At 35.3% G+C, this 27438-nt stretch overlaps 2 protein-coding genes across 9 annotated transcripts in view; one reads left to right on the forward strand and one right to left on the reverse strand.

Moving 5' to 3' along the window:
• Nucleotides 1–93: 93 nt before the first annotated feature.
• LOC143423683 (protein LSM12 homolog B-like) lies at nucleotides 94–2457 on the reverse strand. 2 transcript variants are annotated; one of them, XM_076895185.1, is made up of 3 exons: nucleotides 2299–2457; nucleotides 1380–1756; nucleotides 94–1292 (listed from the first exon to the last, which is right to left on the reverse strand). In XM_076895185.1, exons 1-3 carry the CDS (start codon nucleotides 2417–2419, stop codon nucleotides 1194–1196), a joined length of 597 nt encoding a protein of 198 aa, XP_076751300.1. In that variant the 5' UTR covers nucleotides 2420–2457; the 3' UTR covers nucleotides 94–1193. The 2 variants fall into 2 exon arrangements, with proteins under 2 accessions (XP_076751300.1, XP_076751301.1); XM_076895186.1 differs by having other exon boundaries at nucleotides 1376–1756.
• An 11424-nt stretch (nucleotides 2458–13881) lies between these two features.
• The window catches only part of LOC143423629 (QRFP-like peptide receptor), a 105147-nt gene continuing 91590 nt past the window's right edge, over nucleotides 13882–27438 (forward strand). For all 7 annotated transcript variants that reach the window (XM_076895110.1, XM_076895116.1, XM_076895111.1 and 4 more), the window contains exons 1-2: nucleotides 13882–14252; nucleotides 16312–16442. In XM_076895110.1, the coding sequence (XP_076751225.1) occupies nucleotides 14120–14252; nucleotides 16312–16442 (264 nt within the window). In that variant the 5' untranslated portion in view covers nucleotides 13882–14119. The remainder of the gene's footprint in view (nucleotides 14253–16311; nucleotides 16443–27438) is intronic.

Raw genomic sequence — 27438 nt, forward strand, 5'->3', positions numbered from 1 at the left:
GAACACAATTATATGATGTAAGATGGTAGCGCGCTTTTCGTCCGTTTAACTTTTAGCAATGACGAAGGGATAATAAATGTAAGACGATAATAATACAATTTATATTACATTTATTTGTGTCTTTTCATGTATTTAGTTTTTATAATCTTTCTTTCCCGTTTTTCTCTTTTACATTTTCTCTGCATTCAAAAAGTAGTAAGGGACACGAGACGAGTTCTGTTTTATCATTGTGAATGAAATTACTTCTAACTGTATTGTTAGAAGTTAGGTTACCCTTGCACAAACCAAGTGATTTGTTTTTTTAAATAACGATTTTATATAAGTTGCTCTATGCAAGGGCATTTCCCTTTTTCATCTTATAATGTCTTATCGCGATCGAAGACGTCTCGTGCCGACGCAGGCGTGATGAAATCTGTGACTTACGTTTTTTTCCATTTTACGAATTCCAAGAGATCGATAATGCTACAATGAGTGATTTAAAAATTGCAATTAGCGAGTAAACGTAAGATTTCAGTCAATATCGAAATCGGATAGTTCGCGCGTAACAAAAATCCATTGATCACCTGCTGTTTTTTATTTACGGTAATAGTTAAAAATATATTGAACCGTTTCTTAAACAATAGCACAATGACCGATTTGGTATTTTAAAAGTGTTGATACTCGTATGGCAATTGACCACTACCATTGAATACAGCCATCATGTATATCAATGATTTGTAAACAACTATTAAACGTATTTTGTAACAATGTTGAACTAAACTAAAACACACCTGCATCAGAGCACATGTATGAACAGTTATTCCAGCAGAATGCAAGGTTGTATGGCAGCTTTTTAGATAAAATAAGCAGCATTCTCCATCAAAGACTATGCACTTTGTTAAAAATTGAGTACAGTGTGTTTCATTAGTTTACAAAATGCTGCACATACAAAGGATTCAACAGATTTAGTATTTGTTTAAAATTCTGGCAACACTTTTTGCATTTCGATTCTGTGTAGTGCCTTCATTCAAATAAATTTAAGTTTAATTTATAATGCCAATATCCTCGATAGGCTTATCTAATAGTTTCTCAACCATCTCCTTGTTCTTTGTTTCTTAATATTTTGTTACCATTGTTTCCTACTTTCTTTCAAAGACTGGAACTTCTTTGAAAGCATGGTAGCTTTATTTGTGGTATAGTGTCTGTTTGAATATTTATTGCATCGCACCTCCTTTTTGTTTCTGTTGTTGCTGCTGCTCCCGCTGTTGTTGTGCTTGCTGCGATGCCTCTGTGTCTTTAATATGTTTTTCAACCTGTATAATAAATAAAGCATAATGTAATGTGTATTTTATAATAACTTTTCATGATGTATTATAATTTCAATTCCTTAAAATACCTACTACTTTCTTTACATGCTTATATGCGCCAGATTCTGTGTTTCCATGAACATTGTCAACTTTGTATGGTGGTTTAATGGTGACATTGTCAAATACAACAATATTAGCTCCGTTCCATGTAATTTCTGGGATAGTCTTTGATATAGTACTGAAGAGTCTTTGTCCTTCTGGAGATACTCCGGCCTGCAGAGCCATTACCAGTTTTTTCTTCTCTTCAATTTGATTACGTACTCTTCTGTTTAGCTTTTGCAAATTAAGGCTTTGTGGTGGTTCACTAGTTGTAGGACTAACCTCCCGCTTTACTTGGACCTCTGACACCAAGGATAAATTTACTATGTGCACATCGTTTAGTGTTAGTGTTCCACTTGAAGAAGAACATTCTAATTGAAATCAGTTAAGGAATTGTTGTTACCATGAAACGTCAACATTAATTTTATAGCTTTATTGAATTGAGAGTCCTGTCAATGGGAATTCTATCCTTTAAATAAAATCTCAGGTTATAATTACGAGTTTCTGTCTTTTTTTTTCATATTTTTTTTAAATGAAATTGTTTGCAATATTCACGGGAAGCGAGTGTGAAAATATCGAAGAAGAACTTAAAAACACATTCGTAAACGGATTAGCAGAATACTTTAAAGTACTGGGAAAATGCAGCATGGTTGATTGAATGACGAAACTAACCTGACTTCGTGTAGCTTCTTAGATGATATCACCAAATAATTGACAAGCGGTATTGCACATTTCTCGTGTGAAATCTCGAAACATGCCTTGGTGGTCATTAGTTGAAATTCACGAAACTTATCGTAGATAGCTTTAAAGTTATTTACATTGCGGCAATGTTAAACGAGCGACGGATGAGTGTTGCATTCATGTATACGTTGGTAATGAGGATACTATAAAGAAATTTATAAAAAAAGGATACTTAGAATTAACATTTTAGTTTGTGGATCGAATGCTAGCACCTCGCCTTCGATCTCCTCCTTGTAACAGGTTTTACAGGCCACCGTACTCCCAATGCTGAAACAATCGTTGGCGCCGGCCATTTTTCACTACGAACTTGGAACCGCGGACTCCCTATCGCCATCTGTTCTGATTTCAAATGTTCCCCGAAATTTGTATAATTTGCGCCATACCTACTACAGGTATAGCAATGTAATTCAGTTTGAAGAAAAATTATTATTATTTAAAGAGGAAAGAAGCAGGTTGTTCAATTGTTGTAATGGTAGAATGTTGATTTGTTATAACAGTAAAAAGTACGAACAGTTTTGGAACAGCAGTTTGTCTTCTTTTTTCCTTTAAGAATATGGACACGGTAAAAATTAAAAACGATTACGTTAGAAATGTTAATTGTAATTTTATTATTGAACGCTATTAAAAGAACAATTTTTTTCAAGAGTCGAACTTTAGATAAAACGATATAATGAAATGGAAAAGAAAGGAAGATTATTTTTTTGTTTATACAGTTTTATGGCATTATTAAAACGTTAAAATTGATTTAAAGAAGAATAGAGCGTAATATTTTCTGTTATGCGTCGTACAATAAAAATTGATAAGAAACGATTTTGTCTACTATAAAGTTTAATTAATTGATATAATCTATTTATCAGTACTGATAAACATAATAACGTTTCCCATTTTTCATTCGTTTGTTCTTAAATTCAGATTGTGTGCACATGAATCGCGTACGTGCGTCTAAAAAAGCATCATTTGCTTCGGCTGCTTTCGCTTAGTATTCGTGAGCTTTCGCACGCGTTCGGGGTGAATCGTTAATAATCGGGTTGGCGGGTAGTTTCGTGGTCGCATGGTTTCATCCAGTTTTCAGTTTACTGAGACCGCTCTGTGAACGAGCATCGTGGCGTAGTGGCTGATTGAGATTCGAACTCTTTTTCTGTGCTTCTCGAACAGTGACATAAGTGACGTAAATATTTTTCAAATGACTGGGAGGTTATGAGAATAATGAAACTGTTGTTGCGTGCAATATGATGAACCACGTTTTTGCTGCCTTTCGCATAACTCCATCGTGGTACTCGTTAAGGTACGACGCAAAGTACATTTTCTGTGATTAGTAGTATTAGCAGTAATATAATAGTTATGCGGACTTGGATCGGTATCTGCATCAAGGGTGAGGGTTACATACATGGTAAATAAACCCAGCCTTTCATTTAAACAATTATTGGGGGCGTATGTACAGATGCGATCGAAGCGTCGATTGACAAACTAGTCGTGCTATTTATTTAATGTGAGAGGTACGCTTAAGCTTGCGACCTCCAGAATTAATGTGGGATGATATCCGTTACTGAAACTGTCTCTTCCCAAGTAATAAACCAGCAACACAGAGTTTCAAAGTGTACTTTCACGCAGCTTTAAACTGATGGTGTTGTTTGCGTAGTATGTCAACAAAATATTAATATTGTTAATGGATCTAGTAGAGCAGATGTAGGTTTTGCGAATGCGGGCAGGCGTGAACACGTTTTGAAAACATTTTTGTTGACGTTTGAACATCAAAATGGTTCATTTGTGAAAAGATGCTGGAGAGGAGATAGAGAAACTTGATTGCGGCATCATTCGGCGTTGCCATTTAATGCGATGATTTCTACTATGATCATTGTCATTGACAATCATATCTACAAAGTTAAAGTGTGTTGTGATTTACAATATTTTCTTTCTTTTAAGATGTATCGTTTCCTGTTACCTGTATTCGGGTCGGTCCATTGATACGACCCCTAGAAAGGGAGGGGTCGAATTATTCTTTTTCTAGTGAAGTTAAGGTTACCATTCGCGACATTTATTAGTTCGATATGTAACAGAATATCTGTCTGTCGGCGTTTATTGGCAGGAAGCTCTCTAGTAAATCCGATGTCATAATGTCGTATGAAGGTTAATGGATAGAGGATGTTAACATGTGTGAAATTTGATACGCAACGTTTCTTTAGGTTTCCGCGAATTTTCGCAATGTGTTTTTTACCATTGACGTTTCATTTAACCTTCAAGTAACAATTACGAGCGTTAGTTAATTATTCTCTTTTACGGCTCTGATGGATGTATGTATAGTTTATAATTTTAAATATGATTATTCAGAAATATTTTCTTCGATCATTTCGTTGTTACGTTATTTCTAACGGTATCGCGAATTTAAAGATTCAGATGATTATTTGTACGTGCATAGTAAAGTCATTTCTCAGAGAGATTCACTCTAATTTTCATATCTCATTAATTACCTGGAATTGTTAGGAATTTATTCGGGGTATAAAGCTTTTCATTCGTTCAAATTTATGTCAAACGGTACGTACACGATTGCTAATATCAGTCAATGCAGTTTGACAATGTCTTCCGATCTTAATCCTTTAATATCGCTTACGGACGATCAATAGCGTTATCGATATTTTAATACTGACATTTACTGGGAATATTGTTCATCGTGGGTTGCGCGTAAGATGTATATGAGACATTTGTATTTCAGAAACGTAAATAGAATCGCGTGATGTACTTGTAGTTAGTGAAACCGTAGGATGTCGTAAATAAGTAATAGATTGACATCTACGTTAAATAACTCTTATACGTAATTAAATGTGTAGTAAATATAATTACGTCCGTATAGTAGTTCCTTTTTCCGTTGTAATAATAGTTATCGAACAGAAATAGAGACAAAATTGAATACAACAATTTTAATAAGTAGAAAATTCTCTTACACACACAACGCACACGCGAGCGCGTGCGCGCACACACCCCCTTGTATGCTTTATTGTCATTATTTGTAACGCACATTACGCGTACAATGTATCAACGAATAATTTATAGTTGCGTTCATGGACAATTATAATTAATTCTGATTGCATTTACAGATTGTTCCCTATCAAAACTGGAAAGTGCGGTTGTCGCGTGGTGAATCCGAATAGACTCGATTGCAATTGTTTCGAAACTTTCCCTTGGACAGAAAGTTCGCGGTTCCATTGTATTTACCGTCTAACCGCACGATATACCGTAACCGCAAAAAATATGACATCGACGTCTCGTTGGGCGTCAATCATGAGAACTATTCCGTTTCTAATCGAAACTGTTCCGTGCTATTCGTTAAACTTTTAACTGACTAAAATTCTTTAATTATAAGGTTATTTAAGCTCACGAAGGCATTAGAGAACATTAACAAACAGTGAACTACACAGGTGACTTTTTAGATTAAAAATTGTATTGCTAATTGGTATTGCTTGACTTTTTATTGATTTTATGAAGAAGAGATTTATATTTATGTATGTTAAAGCTGAAAGAAGTGAAACAAAGGAATGGAATGTCGACTCTAGGGTAACAAAAATTTAAATGTAAATTCATGCAATAAATTTCCAGAAGTATATACCGTTCTAGCATATTTAAAAATTCGGAAGATTTTGAAACAATATTAAGTTTGTCGCTTTATTATAATATTGCCTTAAACTAATCGCGACTTCAGTTAAAATTCATTAACGTTCTCTAGGGTACAGTTAATACTATTTTCTCTCTAAATATAGTAATTGCTGTTCGACTTACGAGTTTTCGGTAACATCTCACACCCGCATCTAATTCTACCGATGATACAATTTCATCACGTACCAACCATACGAACAGGAAATTTCCGGTAATAATCGGTCGTGTGAACAGCCGATAAATGGGTGAATAGTGCATATTAAAAGCGAGATTTTGTAGCTTCTCTGTAAGGACATGAATCGTTTCTTAATGTTTCTTCTGTAAAACGGAATTTTCTTCGACGAATGCCGAATATTCGGTAAATAATGTTTCTCTTCTGGACTGGATCTCCACAAATGGATGGACCTCGAAGTCAGAATTGTATTGTGTAGGCATACATCGTGTCACGTTAAGTCAACAGTCGATAGAAATTACGCTATTCTGGTAATCAATGCGAATATATACATTGCTCGAGAACCACCTTTTTTATTAGAATATGCTTGGATCTTTCTTTTGTTATCAACACTTCTATTAATATGTACAATTATAATTATAGTTCGAATAATATAAATAACAGTTTGTTAGATATATTGTTTTCTTTTTTCCTTCCTAATCGAATGTTTTTCGTTTAATAATTACGCGAACAGTAATCGTTTGTATTATTAAATATTAATGGCTTAATTTGCATCGAAGAAAAGGTAAAGACGACGGTAAAATAATTGAACTGCGTTTTCATAGAGTGAAGCGAGTTCATTTGAGTAGAGCTTTCAATATCAACGTGGACGCTAAAAGGTGGTTTCAATTCATTCGACACGGTGGAAAAAGAATTCGTTTGATGAAAGATGCATAGGGTATCAAGTTTTTTGGAAATGGCTGAATGCCTCCAGAACTGTCTGTTTTTTCCATCGTCGATTCTGTTGCACTTGGTGCATGCTCTCGAAAGTATAAATCAGCGGTACGTACGTACCGCCCTATTGTACAATTGTCTTTTACCTATAATAAACATCAGAACCAGGCCAAATTGAGAACGGTTCCCTCACTCGATGCTTCGTTATCTTCGTGATAGCAGAACTCTTTGGCTAAACTTTCTATGTGTATTTAGAATGTATTTTTATTCGTTGGTTTCAGTTTTAACTATTTTCTGGACAATTCAGTTTATCGTTATGCTATGTATAGTATTAACTCTTTGCTGACACACATTATGATTCGCTGAGTTCCACACAATTTTCAATTTTCAGATGTTTTTTAAAACCTAAATCAATAAGAAATCAGGCCAGGAAATGAAAGACGCGTAGCGTCGACCTCGTTAGAAAAAAGCATATTACGAGCGGAGGATTAATTAACGTTATAGTTAACATAAACTATTGAAGCTAATCCAACAGATTTTTTAGTGGAAGTATCATTCATATACGTATGCTCAAGCTATGATTTTTGCAATTTTTTATTAAATAAATAAATATTACCTTTTGCGTGCAATAAATGAACGACGAAGTTCGCAGCACGTTTCCAATACTGCTGAAGTGTAGCGCTTCAAAACCATGGAAAATTGTAAAAGAAGTTTTAATGACTTCAGGGACAATAATTCGACATGAATAGTTTATTGCGGATTGAATATACTTGCTCGATCGATAAAACAAATTACTTAAACGGTACACGTATCGAACGAGGATACGAGGATACAATAACAGCAGGACATGTAATTAAACGAGCTAAAGATTGCAGTTTAACCGACTTGAAACCAGTGGGTGCTCAAGTATGCGTTTCCAAATGATTAATCGAGACCTACGATTTGCTGTTTGAATGCATCCCTGAAAGTTTGCTGCGATCAGAATAGTATAGCTTCTGCACGACTATATCCTTCTATAAATAGGTACTCGCTTATTGAGAACACGTGGTGCTTGTTTGGATGCATAAATTATGGTATAAGTTTCTTATCAAAGTCTCTGTGCGTGCTTAGTACCGTTGGCCCGTTGGTCAAGCAAATTAAATTTATTTTAAAGCCGCTCGCGTAGTTTAGTTCTAGGCTCCTTTAAAGCTTTGTTGTAAGTACTCGCTTCAGTTCCTTCGATCCTAGATTCCATTTCATTAATGTTCACCCAAAAGGAAATTCAAATCCCTTTCTTTTTTCATGGTTTTCACTCCCCCCCTCTCTCTCTTTCTCTCTCTCTCTCTCTCTCTCTCATGCTCTTCATACGTTCTTTCTCATCTTTATAAAATAACCATAAAGATAGTTTGTGCTGCGAGAACGTAATTGTATCAAGACGAAACGAACAGTTCGAAAATGCTGTATTATGTCCCCTCCCCTACCCCTTTACGGTTAAATCTATGAATGTGCGACTCGATAAATTGTAAAGGTTTACACGGTAAAATGTAACCAGACAGTGGTAGAGATACGGCATGACAAATTTTGTGGATGCCGATAGTTATTTTAGAGTTGAATTTAACTACGAAATATCGTTTTATCGTTGTACCATGAAATTAAAGATCGAGATCGCGCATAATGTATTTGCACTTATATTTTATTACACATTGAATTTACTATAATTTTATTTGATATAATAATTATTTTATAAACAATTGAGTATAACAGTTAATCTAAATTCTGACTTTTCCTAATTGGTAGAGCGAAATATTAAAGGGCCCCCGAATACAAATGGTTTACGTGAAATTCAGTGTAAAAGATCTTTTTTCGGAAATTCTGTCATTCCATTGCGTTTCACTTGATTCATTTACCACGACACAAAGCAAAGTACAATAGAATAGAGCATTGTATAATGCGATTTCTTTCACCAATGTCGCGAGAAACTTCTCCTTCTGGTTAGAAACTTGTATCATAATTCAGTAATTTTTGCGCAATAACGCCATCGAGAGACTTGTTTCTCGCCCGATTTTTCTCATACGACATTGCGACGAACAACTTTTGTCATTGGAGACTCGTTTGGGAAATAGGCTGTCCATCATCAACAGTGGTATGTGTTTTTAGGGCAAAAAGCCAGTCGATATTGGCTTTTTTTACTTGTTTCTTGTATCTACATTCGAGGGTAATTCTTTTTTGCAGGTCATGTTTTGACTATCTTTTACTGTATGTATATAATCTGTTTTAGAGAGAGAAAATATATTTTAGGAAAGTTAATTAACTCTAAGATTTTTTCACGTCGCAATATTTGTTGTCCCTTTTAAATAGTTTTAATTGATATCACAAACTTGATGGTAGAAAGCAGGATATTATTTAATTTCCTTAAACATCCAAAAGAAACATCATTGCGACATTTGTTTCTGAAACAGATTCAAATCGAAATAATATCATTCCGCGAACGTACGCAATATAAGATTATTGAAAATCACTTAATCACTCTGCAGAGAGCTTGGTCGAATTTTGTTAAAATTTTCATAGTTTTCTACCCAAAACGCTCGTCTCAGGTCACTGTATTGGTCACTGTTAATGTCCATCAACTTTATATCTAATTAGATGCGAAAAATAAACGAGTTTGCGTAGAAGTTCCTACCAAGTTGGACCTTTGCGCGGTATAACGAGGATACATCTCTTAATTGATGTACAAGAAGTGGCTCTTACAGTTTGATACTTTTTTATAAATTGTAACAGAATTGGGACAAACATTCGTCTAATAGGGCGTATTTAAAGAAATGCACCGTAAATTGAAGTAAATTTCAAAAATATTTTCTTACGAAAAATGGGACGATTCAGTAAAAATGATGGATAGTATTAAATTATCTACGTTGTTTATTAAAACCCTTTGAGCTCGAACGACTCGACTTTCGTTCGCCACGATGTTTCCAGAAAATTATGTTTTTCAAAGTGTAAACGCAGATAATATATTAAAATATAACGTTCTCCTATGTTACTTTGTATATAAATTCATTTGTGCTACCATCGTATGCTACCTGTGAGACACTGGTCATATACGCCAGAAATTGTCTCGAGTTGCAGCGCCGTCCAGCCGAAAAAGTCGTCGAGCGCAAATTGTTCACATTTTAACAGTAAACTGTGTACTTAGATTTCGATCCTTTTTTCCTCTTACTTTTCAAAGATTTAAGACAATTTTCAATCACAGTGCAATTATTTTCCTATTAATCTGCAGCGCCTGATTATTCAGATTCGCGTTTATAATTCGTACAATCTCAATTATTGATCTCTACTTGACCTACCTACGGGTAGACAGCTCTTCATTCAGTTAATGATATGCGTCTTTCGATAAATTGGCTTTAATCTCAGTTCTACATTTCAATAACCACATTTTGCGAGTCATGGAACAAATCTGAAATGACGTGACGAGATATTTCAAGATTTTCGAATTTTTTTATACTCTTACGAAAGCAGATTTACGTTTCGATCAAGATTGTATATACGTGTAATTAGCTCAGAAAATTAGATTTCTATAGTAAAAATTACTAAAACAATGTGTTTCAAAATAGTTTGTTTAAAAATCATTTCAATTAAAAAATTTCCGTTTCATCATTATACCCCATGTTTGCGTGAATTAAAACCCGATTTGTGGAGGTATGTTCATGCTGGTTAATTTCAGAGAGAATAAATACATTTTATTACACGGCATTCTGATTGCATTTAAACACGATGGAAATGTTTCAATTGTTCACCACATAGATACATAGCTATTAAATACGTTACGTAAGCGATAATTAGTCCTATAGCAGTTTTTATTGAAATAATTATTCGATTACCGCCTATATTAACGGTAGGTTTATGCTATAGTGTACGAAACAATTAATTAGCGACAGTGCTGATGAGTAGAAACATAATTGTGCCCAAACAGAGTGCTTAAAATTGAAATAAATTTTAAACTAATCATGTTACAACTAATCATGTTGTCAAAGTTCTACTTTTTACTCTACTTTACAATTGCGCTTTATTAAAATGCTTCGATACATAAAAACGAATACGATATAATATTTTTAAAATAAAGCTTGCTTCTTTAAAAATAATAGCTTGCTTTGTTTACAATTAAGCATTTATTTTAAAACATCGTCCTGTAAATTCGACACTTTGGCTATAAAGCCAAACGATCGTAGAATGATAGAATCGTAGAATCGTAGCCAAATGATTGTAAAATTCCATTTTTGGGAAGTGGGGATGTTTCAACATGAAAACGAGCCGAATAGCAACCAGAATTTAGTTTCGTAATTGTGCGTAATTTTGATGGATTTAGAGGATGCGCGTGATACGAATTCGTATTTCGTTCCATTATGCTTGAACTGACCCTTTTTTACTTAGCATTCAAGCTGTGTCAATAAATTTTAATGCTTCTAGGCTTCTTATTGAGGTTTGATTTTGAGTTATGACAAAATAGCGATGGGAGCTATTTTATGTTATTTTTGTTATATTTATATTAAATGCTTTATGTTATATTTGATATGAGGTACAGCTGAGGTTAATTCACAAATTTTCGAAAAAGATGTCCAAGATTATTGACACTAGATAAGGATCAATTCAGATATTTATATAGTTATATTAGTCGAGGTAGATCTTATGTATGTTATTAGAAATATGAACGAAAGAGGCCATTTATCATGTCTATCTTACTTTTTTGCGAATTGTTATTTATTTTGATGGTCGATTGCTATAATATTGAAGGTCGATTTAGTGGGAAACGAAAAACGTTACGATTACGTGTTATTATGTTTAAAAGTTTGGCGAAACGTTATCCTCTTCAATCTCGAATTCGACGGATACTTACGGGACGAAGAATACGTATAACAGCGGAAAAACAAGTTCCTATCGACATTAAATATACATTTTTGTACTTTTATTCTTTCAAAATATACAATATCTTTCGAATTTCCAGTATAATAGTATTTATTTAAGATATTTACACGTTCGATTAATCGCACAGATTATGTTGTTAGCCGAATTTTATTTCAAAATTCGAAATTTTTCTATTTTTATACCCACAAGTGGATATGCATCTAGTTGGACACCGTATACTAATGGATGGTTGATTACAAACGTCGCTTGAACTAGATTATTCGAATTGCTATTCAAGAAAACCACTTTCTATGGATGGCTACGCGAATGCCATTGACTTAAACAAATGAACAAGATGGGCGGGTGTTTCGAACTTCGAGCTTATCATAGGTTCATGTTTAACTAAAAGTTCTATATCTTATATCTTTAAGAGAAGAGAAAGAGGCCGTTCAAATAACGAGAATCTATTTTTAAAGTGCAACAATTATTTTACAAACGCTTAAAACGTCTAAACATAAAGACATTTCCCTTTTGTATAATTAACTTGGATTTGACTAAGTCTTACTACGATTCAATCTCTGTCCTCGATTTGTATTAAATTTAGATTCTGCAGATGCTTTCCAAGAGAAATAATCGCAGCTACGTGATTTTACAAAGACGTTGTCGGAGAAATACTAAGCGTGTTGAGTAGCACTGATATAAAATGTCATCCATTAATTTGAAAACCGTTCCAACTTGTTCGACGCGCGACAGAAAAAGCACATTAGCTTAAGACTGTTGTATAGCGATTTCAGCGCGAAGATAAAATATAGCAATTAGCGATTTGGTGAGAGACTGTTAGATGAGATTTTCTCCAGAGATTAGGTACTTTTGTTTGATACCGTTGAGAAGCAACACATTTTTTGAAGAAATGCTAGTCGCTTTGTGTTGGTATGGTATCCTTTGGTTGGTTCGTATCCCCTCGGAGGAACACATTCTTTTCTCGTAAACAAAGTGTTCGTCGTACAATGGTGCAAAAGCATAACGCGATACATCTTTTTAAGAGAATGTTTACATACATATGTTTGCATGAGATAAACTCGTTGTGTTTGAATATGACGGGTATCACGGGTATCACGGGTTAGTAGCGGAATTTCTTTTTAGTCGGAGTTGGTGGATGAAAAGAAAACACAGTCCTGCTCTCTGCTCTGAATGGTTACTGTTCGTTGCCCGGTAAATCTTGTGTTACGGATTTAAATCGAATGGATTTTGTACATTTACAACATGAACGAAATATTAGGAATATTAACTGGAGGAGTTTCCCACGTGCTTATACTAAAAACTATAATTAATTACAAGTATTACAATAATTATTATATTGCATAGAATATAAACATTATTGAAATATTAATTAGGTAACAACATTATTAGATAGTGTAAAAAAATTTTAATATTTAAAACCCTAGGTTTAGTGTTTTAAAATTAATAGTAGAAGTTTCCCTACATTTCTAAATATTAAATTAATATCCAGAAAATATGTAAGTTGTGTAATACTAATTTATAATATTTTAATAAACAACCATATACTATTTTGTATTAAAGTAAAAGTTAATTTATTTAATTGAAATAGCAGAAGTTTGAGTATTATAGGTAATATTTTAATTACAAAGCACGATGCAGTGATCAGTCGGTGATGGTACGAGGTCATATGGGAGCTAATGAAACTGGTGCGGTATCAAAGTTAGCAGCATAACTGTAGACAAAATGAAATACCTTTTATCATTTTACGAGGAACCCAAGCGATGTGGCATGCGTTGTCAAAGAATGCAACGTCGCGATGCGATGCATCCTGTGCGTGATTGCCCGCTCTGTCACAATCGGTGGCATACCGTAGGAATTAAAATTTTCGAAGACAGACTTAATATCGGCTATTGACTATAAGCAATAATTAATGATATGCTAAATTCGAACGGATGTGACGTTCGTATATCGTAAGTTTAAGGTAATTCTCTATTCTAAACATAAATCGTAACGAATATTGGGGTCAGACGCGACCGTGTCACGCACAGGTTATCACTTTCGTCGAGACGATCGTATGAAAATAAGTGACGAGTTTATATATTATACATATTAAACGATAAATCAGAATATGTATGGTTAAATTGGGTACCTGGTGTGCCCAACATTTATGTTTTGAAAACTTTACTTACTTTCACATTTGATTCTAAAATTCTAAAATATAAGGTTTATCAAATGTTATTTTTCCGAGTTTCGTTAACTTTTCTAATCTAATATTTATTTGAATTATGTGTAACGTTGATGAGCATGTGAGAATATTCATTCGAGTTTATCGTTGATTGCAAACAGGTCCAGGAACACGACGGCAGTGTATTGTCGTGGTGGTGTTTGAGTCGGTGTTCCGGCCGACGGGAAGAATGCGAAGAAAGTCCAACGAAGGAAGGCGAGGGTGCGTTGTACGGTCGCAAATCGTGGGGTGCAGTTAGACGAAGTGTTTAGCATTTCGCACGATGGGAAACGTGCTCGCGAACGGTCGACGATTGATGGCAGCCTCTGAAGTGTCGTTGTTAAGAAGCTAATCGCAGTCATGCCGAACGAGACCAACGCGACAGACGATTTCCTCGACTACGACATCAACGAGTCACTTAGCCGCTTCGACTGGACGGAACTGGCTCCGGTCCTCGTCGTTTATTCCCTCACGTTTTTCCTTGGATTAGTCGGTAAGTCGATGGTCTTTTCCCTCAAACGGTGGTTACAACTGTTTATTTTCGGTCTCTTTAAAGTTACTTATCAAGCTTTCACTTGTCAGAACTTTAACTTCGATTAAAGTCCAAGTTCACGGGAAGCCAATGGAAATTATACCGATTCTTTTTCAAGATACTCGAAACACTCTTTGCATTCTTTATTACGATGTATTCGATACACGATGTCTATGTCTTTCAGGATGCTTGAAGAGTCGGAAAATCGAAACCACTGTCGTATTCATCGAAATTAGTCTCGAAGCGGCAATTGCACCGTAGAAATTTTGTAGAACTTCATCCTGTTGGAAATTGAATTATTCAATATTAGTTTAAGTTACTCTCCACTTTCTACATGGCTATATTATAATATAATTATTCATTTATTCGAGTATGCGTGGATCACATAATTTCCACGTATCTCCAAGTAGAAATACCAACTGAAGGGAGAATTGAACACGAGATAGGTTACATCTCCGCTCTAAAATAGGTCAACCTACGTACGCGACTGGACTACAAATAGGATCCGCTAATGCGGAGGCGATATTGCCACTCTTGAACTCGGCAAGTTCATAGCTGACTCTTGTTTTTCTTTACGAGTTTACGCGTTCTGATGTGTAACGATAATCCTCCTCTAACATCACTTGTCAACTTCAACGCTTCCACTCGCGACGAATCGTTAAAAATCGTATCCCCGTTTAATATCTCTGACCTATTTTGTAGAATTTGCTCTGTGACAGATATTCGTAACGATAGGGATTGATTTTTCGATTTTCACGCTAAGCATCGGTGTGTTTAGAATTGAATCGCACAGAGCAGCGATTCCTAAATTTTTATTCATTTAATTTCTCACGGAAAGAGGGTAATTATTTCTTTATTGAATTTTTTATTCAATACCTACCTTATACCTTCTATTTATGTAAAATGAAGTGAAATAATTTTACATAAATAGAAATAATTTTACTATTTATACCACTGAGAATATTCTCAAAGTAGAATGTTTTCATAGTCGTATAAAAATAAATATGACGTTTTAAATATAACGTTGAATACGTTATAAACTTTTTATTATCTACATTTCATTTATCGATACACATATATTTCTACTATTGTATCATATTTGAAATATATTATCTTAAGGTTGAGTAATATAAGCAAGTGGTAATGACTTCGAAGATAAAGGGTCTTTTATAATTGCCAACATTTCTATTAGTAAAGTATTCTAAAAAGCGCGTATGATTAAAACTCGTACCATTTTGTTGCCATTTACGGAGCGAATCGAAACTGGGGCATTTAATTAAAAAGCTTTCTTTCGATCAACATAAAATATTTTCATTGAGCCAGACTCATTAGTACTGTCAAATGCACTGTTATTACGCATCTGAGTTCCTCGTATCATTGTTACCATATATCTGATTGCATGGGATGGATAGAAAATTGTTATTTAAAGCAACAACAGAATGACTAATTTTATTATCAACTTCCTTGATTGCGACACATGGTAGATGGAATAACATTTCGTGATTTGTCATATAAAGTGTTCTCTGTCATACTTTTCAATAAGAACTTTTATTCTGCACATTCATTCATGACTCGTTGATTAAATTATTTTTAAGTTAATTGTAATCGTTGATTTTACAATACAATTTTAGTTTAGATTTAATATAACTACTGTTATTAAATAAAAATATTTTCTATTGTGTTCACTGCTCGAAATAGTTTGAAATATATCATAATTTGAAAAAAATGATTAATATATTTTTAGAATGGAAAATATTTTCAAGATACGTTCGAGGAAATCGTAATTACGCCTCTATCGCGTTATCTCCAAATTTATTTGAATTTATATAGTTTTCGTATTAACTACTTTGGATGACAAATAATTAAGTTTGCGAAGTAAATGTAAGGATTCTACATAGCATTATATATTTTGTGACTAGGCGAAACTTGCACAGCGAGGGGCGTGTTAATTATTAGCTTGTGATGAGAAATGGTAGAAACCGTGTAGTAACGTGTATATTTTTTTTTTTTTTTACTTCAGGAAACGTCGTCATCATCGGCTCGACTATCTGTCCGAGATTGAGACCTTTACCAGCGACGCCGACCAACGTCTTTCTAGGCGGTTTGGCAACGGCCGATCTTTTGCTCATACTCTTCTGCATTCCTGTCAAGGTGAGTCTTTTCATCCAAGATAAACACTAAACAATAGTGAAAAATTTTACTTCGCTTTGTTAAGAATTCAAGCTAATGGACAGAAATTTATTATTATTTTGTTCATAGCCCTTCGATTAAGAAGAATAGTCAGAATAGAGTCGAAAATGTAGAATGACAATTTTTCATATGAAGCTTTGTTTCCGAGGAAATCAATTATGATGCTTCGTCAAGTACTTGTCACTCAAGATGGCGATGATTAGTAAATTGTTTTGTATTGGAGTAAGTCTAAAGTGGAGGCATTGCCACCACTCTAAACTGAATCTAACAATCGTATCCGTGTATACACAATTACCGCAATAAAACGTTTCATCGAGATAGTTTTACAGACAATGGTTTGCAGCGGTTCAAATATTTGGTTAAGTGTAGCAAGAAGAGTAGGTGATGAAATAAGTCGCCAGACATTGTTTGCAAGTGCAAATAGGGTAGTTACACTTCTTTTGTTCATAAATGACAGGGCACTTGGCACTTTTAAACAAGCGTCTGTTAGCCATTATTATTGATCCCCAATAAGGCTTTAAGGTTGTTTCCTTGGTTGATAATAGAAACATTAATAAGTAAACAATTGTTATTTCATTTTGTACGAACAGTTAGATTTGACTCTCCATATTTACTCTGCAGTCCACTACTATATTTACATGGCTACTTGTCGCAACTTGACGATCAATTTCCTTGTAGACAAAGCCTTGTATCAAAAATGAATCTCTCTCAATTTACATTTTCGACTTAGTTCCGCGCGAGGAATAATCACCTTTCGGATTGTCTATCTACTCTACATACATAATATTGTAAAACTTTGCCTATTAAAATCAGAGTACTATACGATTGTACACGATTGTATATTGTAGTATGATACATATCAATAGGAAGAGCTTCGAATCCGATGGTTTACCATGATCGTAAATATTCCAATTATTCTATCGTGTGCACGCAAAAGCATGTTCGTTTTATCAATTACGGGACGTAGTTACTAATTGTCGAAACATGAGATAGAAATGTGATACTTTGCGGCTGAAATCTGGCAATAGTTCGTTGGATATGATTTTCAGTGGCTAATTCCACCATGCATGATTTATTGGAGTTCTCTTTTCTAACTTTTGTTGCTAATATTCACGACAAAAGATTTAATATTTGATTCATTATTTCTCATGATTGTCCATTACACACGGTATTGATCCGCGTAATGTGCTTTTGATCGATTGTTATAGTTGTACGTCTCATTTATCCAAACAACATCAAAGCTTTACGAACATAGTCACCTGTCGATTGTACATATTTTCAGCTCCCGCTATTTTCTTAAGTGTTGCCAGCAATTGCACTTTACCTCTTCTTCCTTTTCGAGCAACCATATTTAGCTGTCAAATATCGTTACGAGTGATATCTCATTTGTGATTGAACTATAATTCCTTAATCTTGCATTAAATCTATTATTGATCGTGTGTCATTCGTTCATTCACTGCGATAAACAGTCTCCGGTTTATTATTGTGCGAGTACAGGAAGTAAGAAAAACAAACGGTAGTCGACATGCGATTGTTTTTCAGGACAACTATGCATACACCAGCACACGTACGCGACACTAGAGAGAGGGGAAATTAAAAAAATTAGTATCGATAAAAATAGAATGGAATTGAAGGTGGGTTACTTATGAATAATAGACAATTTCATCGATTTAATCGTATTCTCATCGGCAGCTATTTATTTTCGTTCTTCGTGTTAGTTTAACATTGTGTACGCAGAATTTTTAAACAGAAATTTCGTCAGAGCGTGTGTGGATGCATAGGAGATGAAATTGCGAGGAATAACTTTTACAGGGCTTAAGTTAAAATGGTTACTTTGGAACCAAAAATAACACAAGAGTCAATAGTGATAAAATTATGTTTAAGATGTTGTTTTTCAGGGAAATTACCAGAAAGCTGTCGAGTACGCATGTACGGTAACGATAAAAATCATGGCGAAACTCTGTTGTATTTATTTGTTAATGCACGGAAAGTTATTTCTCAAGAAAATAAAGATTTAAATGTAATTTTGACATTTAGATGTGATTCTATAGAGAATCTGAAATAAAATGAAAATCAAAGGAAATGTCGATCACTCGCCGAGAGTCATTTATATAGAAGTACTTTCAGCATGGTTCTCGCAGGGAATTTTCTCTTTTCTTTTTCTTTTTTTGCACCTATAACAAAGGAACAATATTTTAAAAAGTATAATTAGTAACGGAAAGGTATTTTATGGAGCAATTCGGAAATTTGGAAGTGCAGAAGACAAGTTCGGTCATATTAAAATTGTCTCATCTTAAATAAATCACTCTGCTATGTAATGTGACGGGGATTAGCTGTTCGCCCGGAGATTGCGGAGAGGAACGAATCAATCGACTAAGACAGAAACTAGCTCGATGCGCTACAATCACGGGTTGACGAGGGGCGCGAACAACTCAAAACGGAACTCGAAAAACGCTATAAGGGAGCACTTCGAAGTTGCGAGGGAATTTAGCGGGATTTACTTTTGAAAATTAAATCTAAATATCGGGCGTCAGTTACACACGGTAGGTGTAGCGTCGTAATCGAATCGCACCAGTTCAAAAAGAACAGGACCTGAAACTTCGAAGGGCTTCGTGCCTTTACAAAGTGCTAGCTAAGTAACGCAGATTAGGGTCGCGGGGTATCAAACGTTATGGCTTCTTTTTCGATTTTTTTCGATTGTCTCGATGCGAAACCGGCCAGATAGGCCACAACTTAAAATGCAATAATATGAAATTAAAAAAAATGAAAAATATTTAAAAACATGAGACGCCCATCGTTTTTATCCTTTCAAAATATACAATATCTTTCGAATTTCCAGTATAATAGTATTTATTTAAGATATTTACACGTTCGATTAATCGCACAGATTATGTTGTTAGCCGAATTTTATTTCAAAATTCGAAATTTTTCTATTTTTATACCCACAAGTGGATATGCATCTAGTTGGATACCGTATACTAATGGATGGTTGATTACAAACGTCGCTTGAACTAGATTATTCGAATTGCTATTCAAGAAAACCACTTTCTATGGATGGCTACGCGAATGCCATTGACTTAAACAAATGAACAAGATGGGCGGGTGTTTCGAACTTCGAGCTTATCATAGGTTCATGTTTAACTAAAAGTTCTATATCTTATATCTTTAAGAGAAGAGAAAGAGGCCGTTCAAATAACGAGAATCTATTTTTAAAGTGCAACAATTATTTTACAAACGCTTAAAACGTCTAAACATAAAGACATTTCCCTTTTGTATAATTAACTTGGATTTGACTAAGTCTTACTACGATTCAATCTCTGTCCTCGATTTGTATTAAATTTAGATTCTGCAGATGCTTTCCAAGAGAAATAATCGCAGCTACGTGATTAATTAAAATGCAATTACCCAATTTACCGAACGTAAAATGCAATGTACCCAAATAGACACAACGAGGGCGCGAGATTCAAGACTCAGCACATACGCGCTCGGCGACGGTGGGCGAACCCGCGAGCTTTCGCACAAAACGATACGCAATTTGGTAGTCGTCGGCACGCGCAGCCGCTGCTACCGCTAGCAATTATACAAAGAGAAAAGATGTAATAACGTAATAAGAACAGAAAGGAGAAAAAAAAAAGTAGAGGGACGCTTCAGCGGATAAGAACTCACTCGGTCACTGCTACGATCCTCAGATCGTCTTTACTCTATTACTTCTTTCATTATCTCTCTCTTCCTCCCTTTCGTCCTTTCGCTACTCTCTATGATTCGCTCGCTCGCTCGCTAATTGATTCAACTGCGGTCTTTCGACTTCCTCGATCCTCTTGTAGGAGAAGGGGGGGGGGTCCTTGGTGAAGTGGGCTGTGCGTTTCGGCATTGTTCGAGGCATCCATCGGTGGCTCTCGGCAATTGTTCCTTCCCGGGATGAAGGATAGCTCTCGGATCTTCGTGATCACACCAATTTCGGTGCGCTTTTCGCGCCCCGCTCCACGGTTCAGTTGCAGAGCCGCCCAGCTGGTTACTCTTCCTAGGGGCTGAGAGGGAGGTGGTATTCGTCACGCACCCTATGGAGTACTCTTCATTACCGTTTGGGATGACGGGGTGGCGGTCGGGATCGCTGCAGGGCCTTGTCGGGTCATCATCCGTCCGGGGTCACATCTCTAGGGCCGTTGGTACTCCATTATTTTCCACCGTCGAGCCTCCTCGTTGAGGCGTCGGACTTCTGGAGCTCTTCTCACTTATGCTTCGGTAAGGAGAGGGAACGAGGAAGGAAACTCTAAAAAGGATTCCTATTGCCGCAATTTCATAACTTAGCCTACCACGCGTATCGTATATTTTCTCCGTGCGTGAGTGGTGATCATCGAGCTGGAATGGCGAGGGCCTTCACGGCGACGCCATCACGTCACAGTAGATGTATTATAATTAACAAAGCTGCTTGAGTAATTGTTGCGGCCTCCGACATTCGCCACTAGAGGGACAGCAACATCCACGGTTTCCCGAAAGTACACGATTTCCTATCCGTTTCCATATATACAATTTCCTGATCTGTCCCTAACATGCCCGTGCCTAAGGCAGGTCTGTTCACTCTGTCACCAACCATCAACCAAGTAACACCTCAGCGAAGAAAGTGTAAACTCTCCGAATAAAATAACGGGCTCGCGGAAAACCAAGCGATAAACCTCAGTGAAGTGAATACTAAACGCGCTACCAATCCACCAACAACAAAAATTACGTAAAAATAACATAAGTAATGTGTAGTAGTGATCAAATATATTACAAAATCAATAATAAATAATATAAAAAATAAAAAAAAAACAAGCCATAGAGTACGAAATAAGCCTAAGGCCATGCGTATATATACATATATATATATATATATATATATATATATATATATATATATATAACAGAATAGAAATATTAGAACTCAATACGACCAACATAACCAACAAAAAGCATACAAGAACAGTTAAAAAACCAAACGCAGTATCAAGGACAACCCAAGGACAACCAAAGAAGCAGTTTGAGAACTCCGTGAGCACCCTGAAATCTAGCAGCATGGACAACCGCGGGAAAACTCAACAAAAGGACACGGCCATGACCAGCAGCAGCAAACAAGTAGAAAAAACAGGCACCAGCGGTCAACAAACAGCGAACTCCTTCGCTGCCCAAAAGCCACAGGTCAGAAAACTGTGAAACCTCCCCCTATAATAGTTCAAGGTCAAAGCGCACAAAAAAGAAACGATAAAACCATACTTTTAAGCGGAAAAAAATAATTATACATAGAAAACAATACAAAGAAAGGGCCACCCATCTTCAAACTGCAACCTACTACTAAGATACGTTAAATGTTCTGAAACATACGACCCTGGCAACTGCAAAATCATCCACAAACAAACAGACACCAACAACCTCAAGTGCGCACTCTGTGGTAACGTAGGATACTCAACCTCTTACAGAGGCTGACCCGCGACAAAAGCACACATTCACAACATAGCTGTACAGCAAATCACACAAGCAAAATCCAAAAGCATAAAAATAAACAAAATACAAAACCAAATCGTCCCACAGAAAATTTATAACCAAGCAACAAATAACACCAACATTAAGACCGCTAACCTATCACCGACTATCCACGCACAAGCAACACTCCAAAACACAAACGGCCAACTAAACAGAAACACTAACAAAATAACAGTAGAACCCCCAACTCTAGAATCGCAAAACCATATCATAAATACTCTACAAGAAATAAAAAAAAAACACCTAATAGCGCTAACCTAAAACGTACACAACAATTCCACAAACATACAAGCACTTTTTCATATAATAATAACCGGCACATTACAAAACAGAAATGAATAACAAACGAGGACCTAAAAACATAAACATAATAACCCTAAACGTAAACTCAATATTCTTAAACCAAAAAAAAAACAAGCCTATTACAACTACTGAACAATCACAACCAAGTCATAGTCCTGCTGAGTGAAACAAAACTCAACGCAAACCATACAATCACATAAAACAAATACTTAATAATCAGAACGGACTGAAAAAATGCCACACAAGGTGGTGGGACCGCCATACTAATAAGAAATAATATCAAATACACAGAAATCACCTCTCCATCCACAGAAAACAACACAGTACTGGAAACAACCTCAATAGAGCTACCACTATCAAATCACGAAAAACCAATAATTACTGCAGCTTATGCACCAGGAAACCATAAAAAAGAATTCATCCCTGAACTGGAAAACACAGTCACATCACTCACAAAAAACCAGAACAGAACATACTTACTCCTAGTCCGATTCCTCAATGCGAAGCATAAAAAAAAGAAAAACGAGAGCAACATCCCTAAAGGAAACAACACTTGAAAACTCCGACTTACCCTCATAACCAAATGGAAATTCCTACATAGATATATGCCTACACGATTCAAGAATACAATTCCACAACATTAATAATTCACTAATAATAACAATACCAATCGACAGTGATCACAACGTACGAAAAATCACAATAAGCATACAAGACCTATACAGCATAAAAACAATCACCGAACAAAATAAAACAATTTCGATAAAGTAGACTGGACCAACTTCAAGAAAACAGCAACAAAAACATCAAAAAACATAAAAATCCCAACGAACGAAAACCCCACAAATACAGAATTCGACGAAGGCATAGAAGCAATAGAAATAGCAATTAAAAACTCCATATACAAAACAATACCCACATACAAAACACCAAACTCCCCAGAAGTATATATGAACAGAAAAATAAACACGACTAAACAATATCAAACGACGAAACAAATAATAGGAGCCCATTTCGAAAGAATATACAAACAAAACAACATAAAAGTAAACAAGTAATTCAACGAAATAATAAAAAAAGAAACAACACTGAAAAATAAATTTATCAATGAAACAAACAACCACACAACTCTAACACAGTTCACAAATAACTCACCAGTACACAACCTAATAGAAAGCCTAATACAAAACTTCTTCACCTCGCAACACCGATTCAAAGCACTCCAGAAAACAACAAACAATAAAAAATCATACAGCTTCGATAACATACCCAACATAATACTCAAAAAATTACTACTAAAATAGAGGTACCTATACGCAACGATATTCAATAACGCTCTCAACAACGGATACTTCCCAGACAAATGGAAGACGGTAAAAACGGTAGCAATAAAAAAAGAATAAAGACGGAAAACAACCCGACAGCTAGAGACCAATTAGCCTCCTACCAAACATCAGCAAATTCTTCGTATGAATAATTATAAAATCAATAAACAAACACAAGGACGAAAACCAAATAATATCCATACACCAATTTGGATTCAAATACAAAACATCAACCATCCACGCAATAAACACACTGACCTCACACATAAACGATGCACTGAACAAAAACCTGTGTGTAGGCCTGTCTCATAGACTTGGAAAAAGCTACACAAATTCAAATTCCCACACCAACTAACCGAAATCATACATAACATGACATAAGGCAAAACATTCATCATACACAACGGAAAATACACAACATCCAGAAAATTCAGAATCGAAAACGTACTACTACAAGGAACAGTCACATCACCCACACTATTCAATATTTACACAGCAGCATCTTTAAAACTATTCTCTATAAACACAAACAACAAGTTCCATCGCCTTTATCGATGACCTAATAATATATTTCACCAGCAGAAACTCAACCACAATACAAAAAACTTTACAAACACTCTTTAAAAAATAGACATTTATTTTACAAACTGGTGACTGAAAATAAACGCCAAAAAACCCAAAACCATTCTGTTCACACCCAGAATACAGGACAAAATTCCAAGTAAGAGACAACGAAACACAACTAAACAAAGCTAAAAACGCATCCCAAGGACTAGCAAGATTATTTGCAAAACTAATAAACGTGTTTATTCCACTCCAAACATTTGAATAAAAAGTGTAAAATACTCTGCTACATGTTTTTAATAAAGCCCATAATAACCTACGCCTGACTGATATGGTACAATATACCGAATTATAAAATGGAACCACTAAGGCTATTTGAAAGGCAATGCCTAAGTGTCAAGTCGATGTCAAGTCAACGTGCACAAAACACCAACATCTAACTACACAAAAAACTACAGAAACAACACACTACTAAGCGCAGCGAAAATACCCCGAGTAGACACACACATCATAAAACTCTACAGGAACTATTGTGCAAAAATAAATGATACACAACATACGTCATTTGATAGGTGTTTTTGAAAAATACCTATCGAATATCAACCAAATCAGGAAATCAATGAACACGGGATACATCCACCCTGAACTATTCCTCATACTCGACAAAAATTAATACATAACAAACACAGATAACATATGAATAATATATCATGCACAAAGAAAAAACAACATCAAATCCATCAACTACACACCTTCGAAAGAAACGTCCAACCAAAACAACAAACAGCTAAAATATTACACACAAATCTCAAAGGCAGACAAAGTAGATTCACCATTCAAAAACGCAAAATATTGGTAGTTCACTGCAGATAACATTCCAACACTATCACACACATAGAACTCCAAATATCGTCTAACATTTACAAATAATGTAAATAATTATAAATGAGTGTAAATAGTATAGAATTAGGACCCTAATTTAAAGTAGACAGTAAGATTAAATAAGAACAGATTTAAGATTAAAGATTATAGATTTAAGACACGTGTACGCGCATTTTTTTACACATATTGCCGTATATCTAAATTTTGTTCGCTAAAAAAAAACCAAATGCATAATATAGAATATATCCTTAATTATTAATTAGAATAGCCTTTAAATTAAACTAAGTCGACGAGAGCTAAATAACAGTCAAATCACTAAATTGTAAAATAGAATACAAAATAAATTAAATTTAAGCGTTTATATAAATCACATGCAATGTAATTCGTGGCAAAACTAGTAAACGTGTTAAAAAAAAAAGGCAGAGCCTGCTAGGTAGCCGCATTGACAAGTCTGCTAGCAGGATCAGGACAAAACGTTCTTCCCTCTCTTTTCTTCCATCTTTCCTTTCCTATTCTATAGCTAACCGAAGCAATGTGCTTCAGTAATACATTAACGATTGGCACGAATCTCACACTTTTCGTCGCGAAATATTAATCTATGCCCATGCACATTTGTACATTTGCATACAAGAAGTGACAATATAATTCCCAGATCGGTTGTGTAGTCAGTTGACTTCGATCGCGCCTCTAATCGTATCGCTACAAATTTCAATTAATATACCCGCGTAAATAGCAAGTGTCGCGTCACTACAATAGCCGCTTTCCTAATTACAGAATCAAGTTTATGATACGGACGCAATTAACTAGCTATTTTTGAGAACTTCCAAATCTTACTTATCTTTCTTTATTGCTTTAATGTACCAGGATTAGGGCCTTAAAGGTTGTTTTGGAATTTGTAATGATTCACGTCTTTAATGCCTTAACTCAGTAGCTAATTACATGCCATAAACTCAAAAAGCCTAATTAATATGCCACTCGACCGCGTAGTTTTTTCCGGGGTCTTACTCCCCACTACACTAGGGTAGCTACCACCTCCACACCAAAAGAGGGGTAGCAAGCTGATTGGCTAAATCACTTTTTTCTATATAAGTTTGTAAAAATTGTAAAATAGCATTATTAAACTAAGTCTCAACCAAGCACTAAGAACTATACAATAGTAACTTACCCAATCTACCATCCTAATTTAAATATTTAATCCACACAACAAAGTCGTTCTTGACACTCCAACCAAGCATTTATGCAAGGCGAAGCTAGGGACGCAACAGCAAGTCTATGGAGTCATTTGTTAGTTAGCTATTGTGAAAGCAATAGATTTGCGTGTGAAATGTAATTACACACAGGAATCGGTTGCTCGTGAGGGGCTTTCCAACAAAGAAATCGATTATTTATACAATTAAATCGCCCTCTATGAATTCTAGATATTCTCAAAATTAAGAACGTATCAAAAGGATCGAAATGATCTTTGATGTCGCTGATATTTGTTCAGATGATGTAAACATCAGATATCGAAACAACAGATAATATAACTTTTGTAAATCTGATCGCGATTCCATTAACTGATGCTGATATGTCATACTCGGACAACTGACAGCAAGTTTCGTGCTTGAGGAATATATAAGTCGAGAAATTACAGTGGAACGAACGATCAAATTTTCTATTAACAATAAAATTAACAAAGCTGAGTTTATAGCCAATCGTTGTTGAAAATTTTTGAAAACGTGAAGAAAGTTTGCCCCCTTACACATATATCTATAATACCTATTTTCAGTGGTTCTAGGGTTAAAGTAAGGTAGTAATTTACAGAAACACTCGAAGTGTCGGAGATCTCACTTTTGCTTTATTATTTCGCTGCATTCATGAATGGAGAGAACGTTGATGCTCCTAAAACGCTATAGCTCAAGATTAAGCGAACCACTATAATCCTCGATCATGTGTATAAGCGATGCTACTCGCGTGTCGTGCTTCAGAGATTAAAATTGCAGAATGTCTCTCTATGAGACCGACAACCGAAAGTATAAATTCAAACATAAATTTGTTAAAAATTATTACAACCGGTGATATAGCATGGTATTTGCATACTTTATTAGTTTCAGACTAATGAGAAAGCGTGTGCAGAAGTGAAAGGCGGATAATATCGTAGAGGCGGCGTTAGAGGTAATAAAATATATAGGGGTTGGTTTCAGCGAGCGAGACTGTAACTCTCTCCCTCTCTCCCACTATCTCTCTCTCTCTCTCTCTCTCTCTCTCTCTCTCTCTCTTTCTCTCTTTCTCTCTTCCTCTGGAAAATGCTATTGTACTTGGGTGTTATGCAGTGTTTACCAGCCGGAATTGGTCGGGTTTGCCATCGTTATGTCGGCAAGGCAGCT

Source organism: Xylocopa sonorina, chromosome 5 (genome assembly GCF_050948175.1).
Source record: "Xylocopa sonorina isolate GNS202 chromosome 5, iyXylSono1_principal, whole genome shotgun sequence".
Lineage (NCBI taxonomy): Eukaryota > Metazoa > Arthropoda > Insecta > Hymenoptera > Apidae > Xylocopa > Xylocopa sonorina.

What these genes read in the sequence shown, in the direction of transcription:
- LOC143423683 (XM_076895185.1), bottom strand. Translation starts at nt 2,419, where the DNA reads ATGGCCGGCGCCAACGATTGTTTCAGCATTGGGAGTACGGTGGCCTGT. An exon ending in AACTAAAATGTTAATTCTAA is followed by an intron (nt 1,757 to 2,298) that starts GTATCCTTTTTT and finishes GATTTCAATTAG; the next exon opens with AATGTTCTTCTTCAAGTGGA. An exon ending in ATAAGCATGTAAAGAAAGTA is followed by an intron (nt 1,293 to 1,379) that starts GTAGGTATTTTA and finishes TTTATTATACAG; the next exon opens with GTTGAAAAACATATTAAAGA.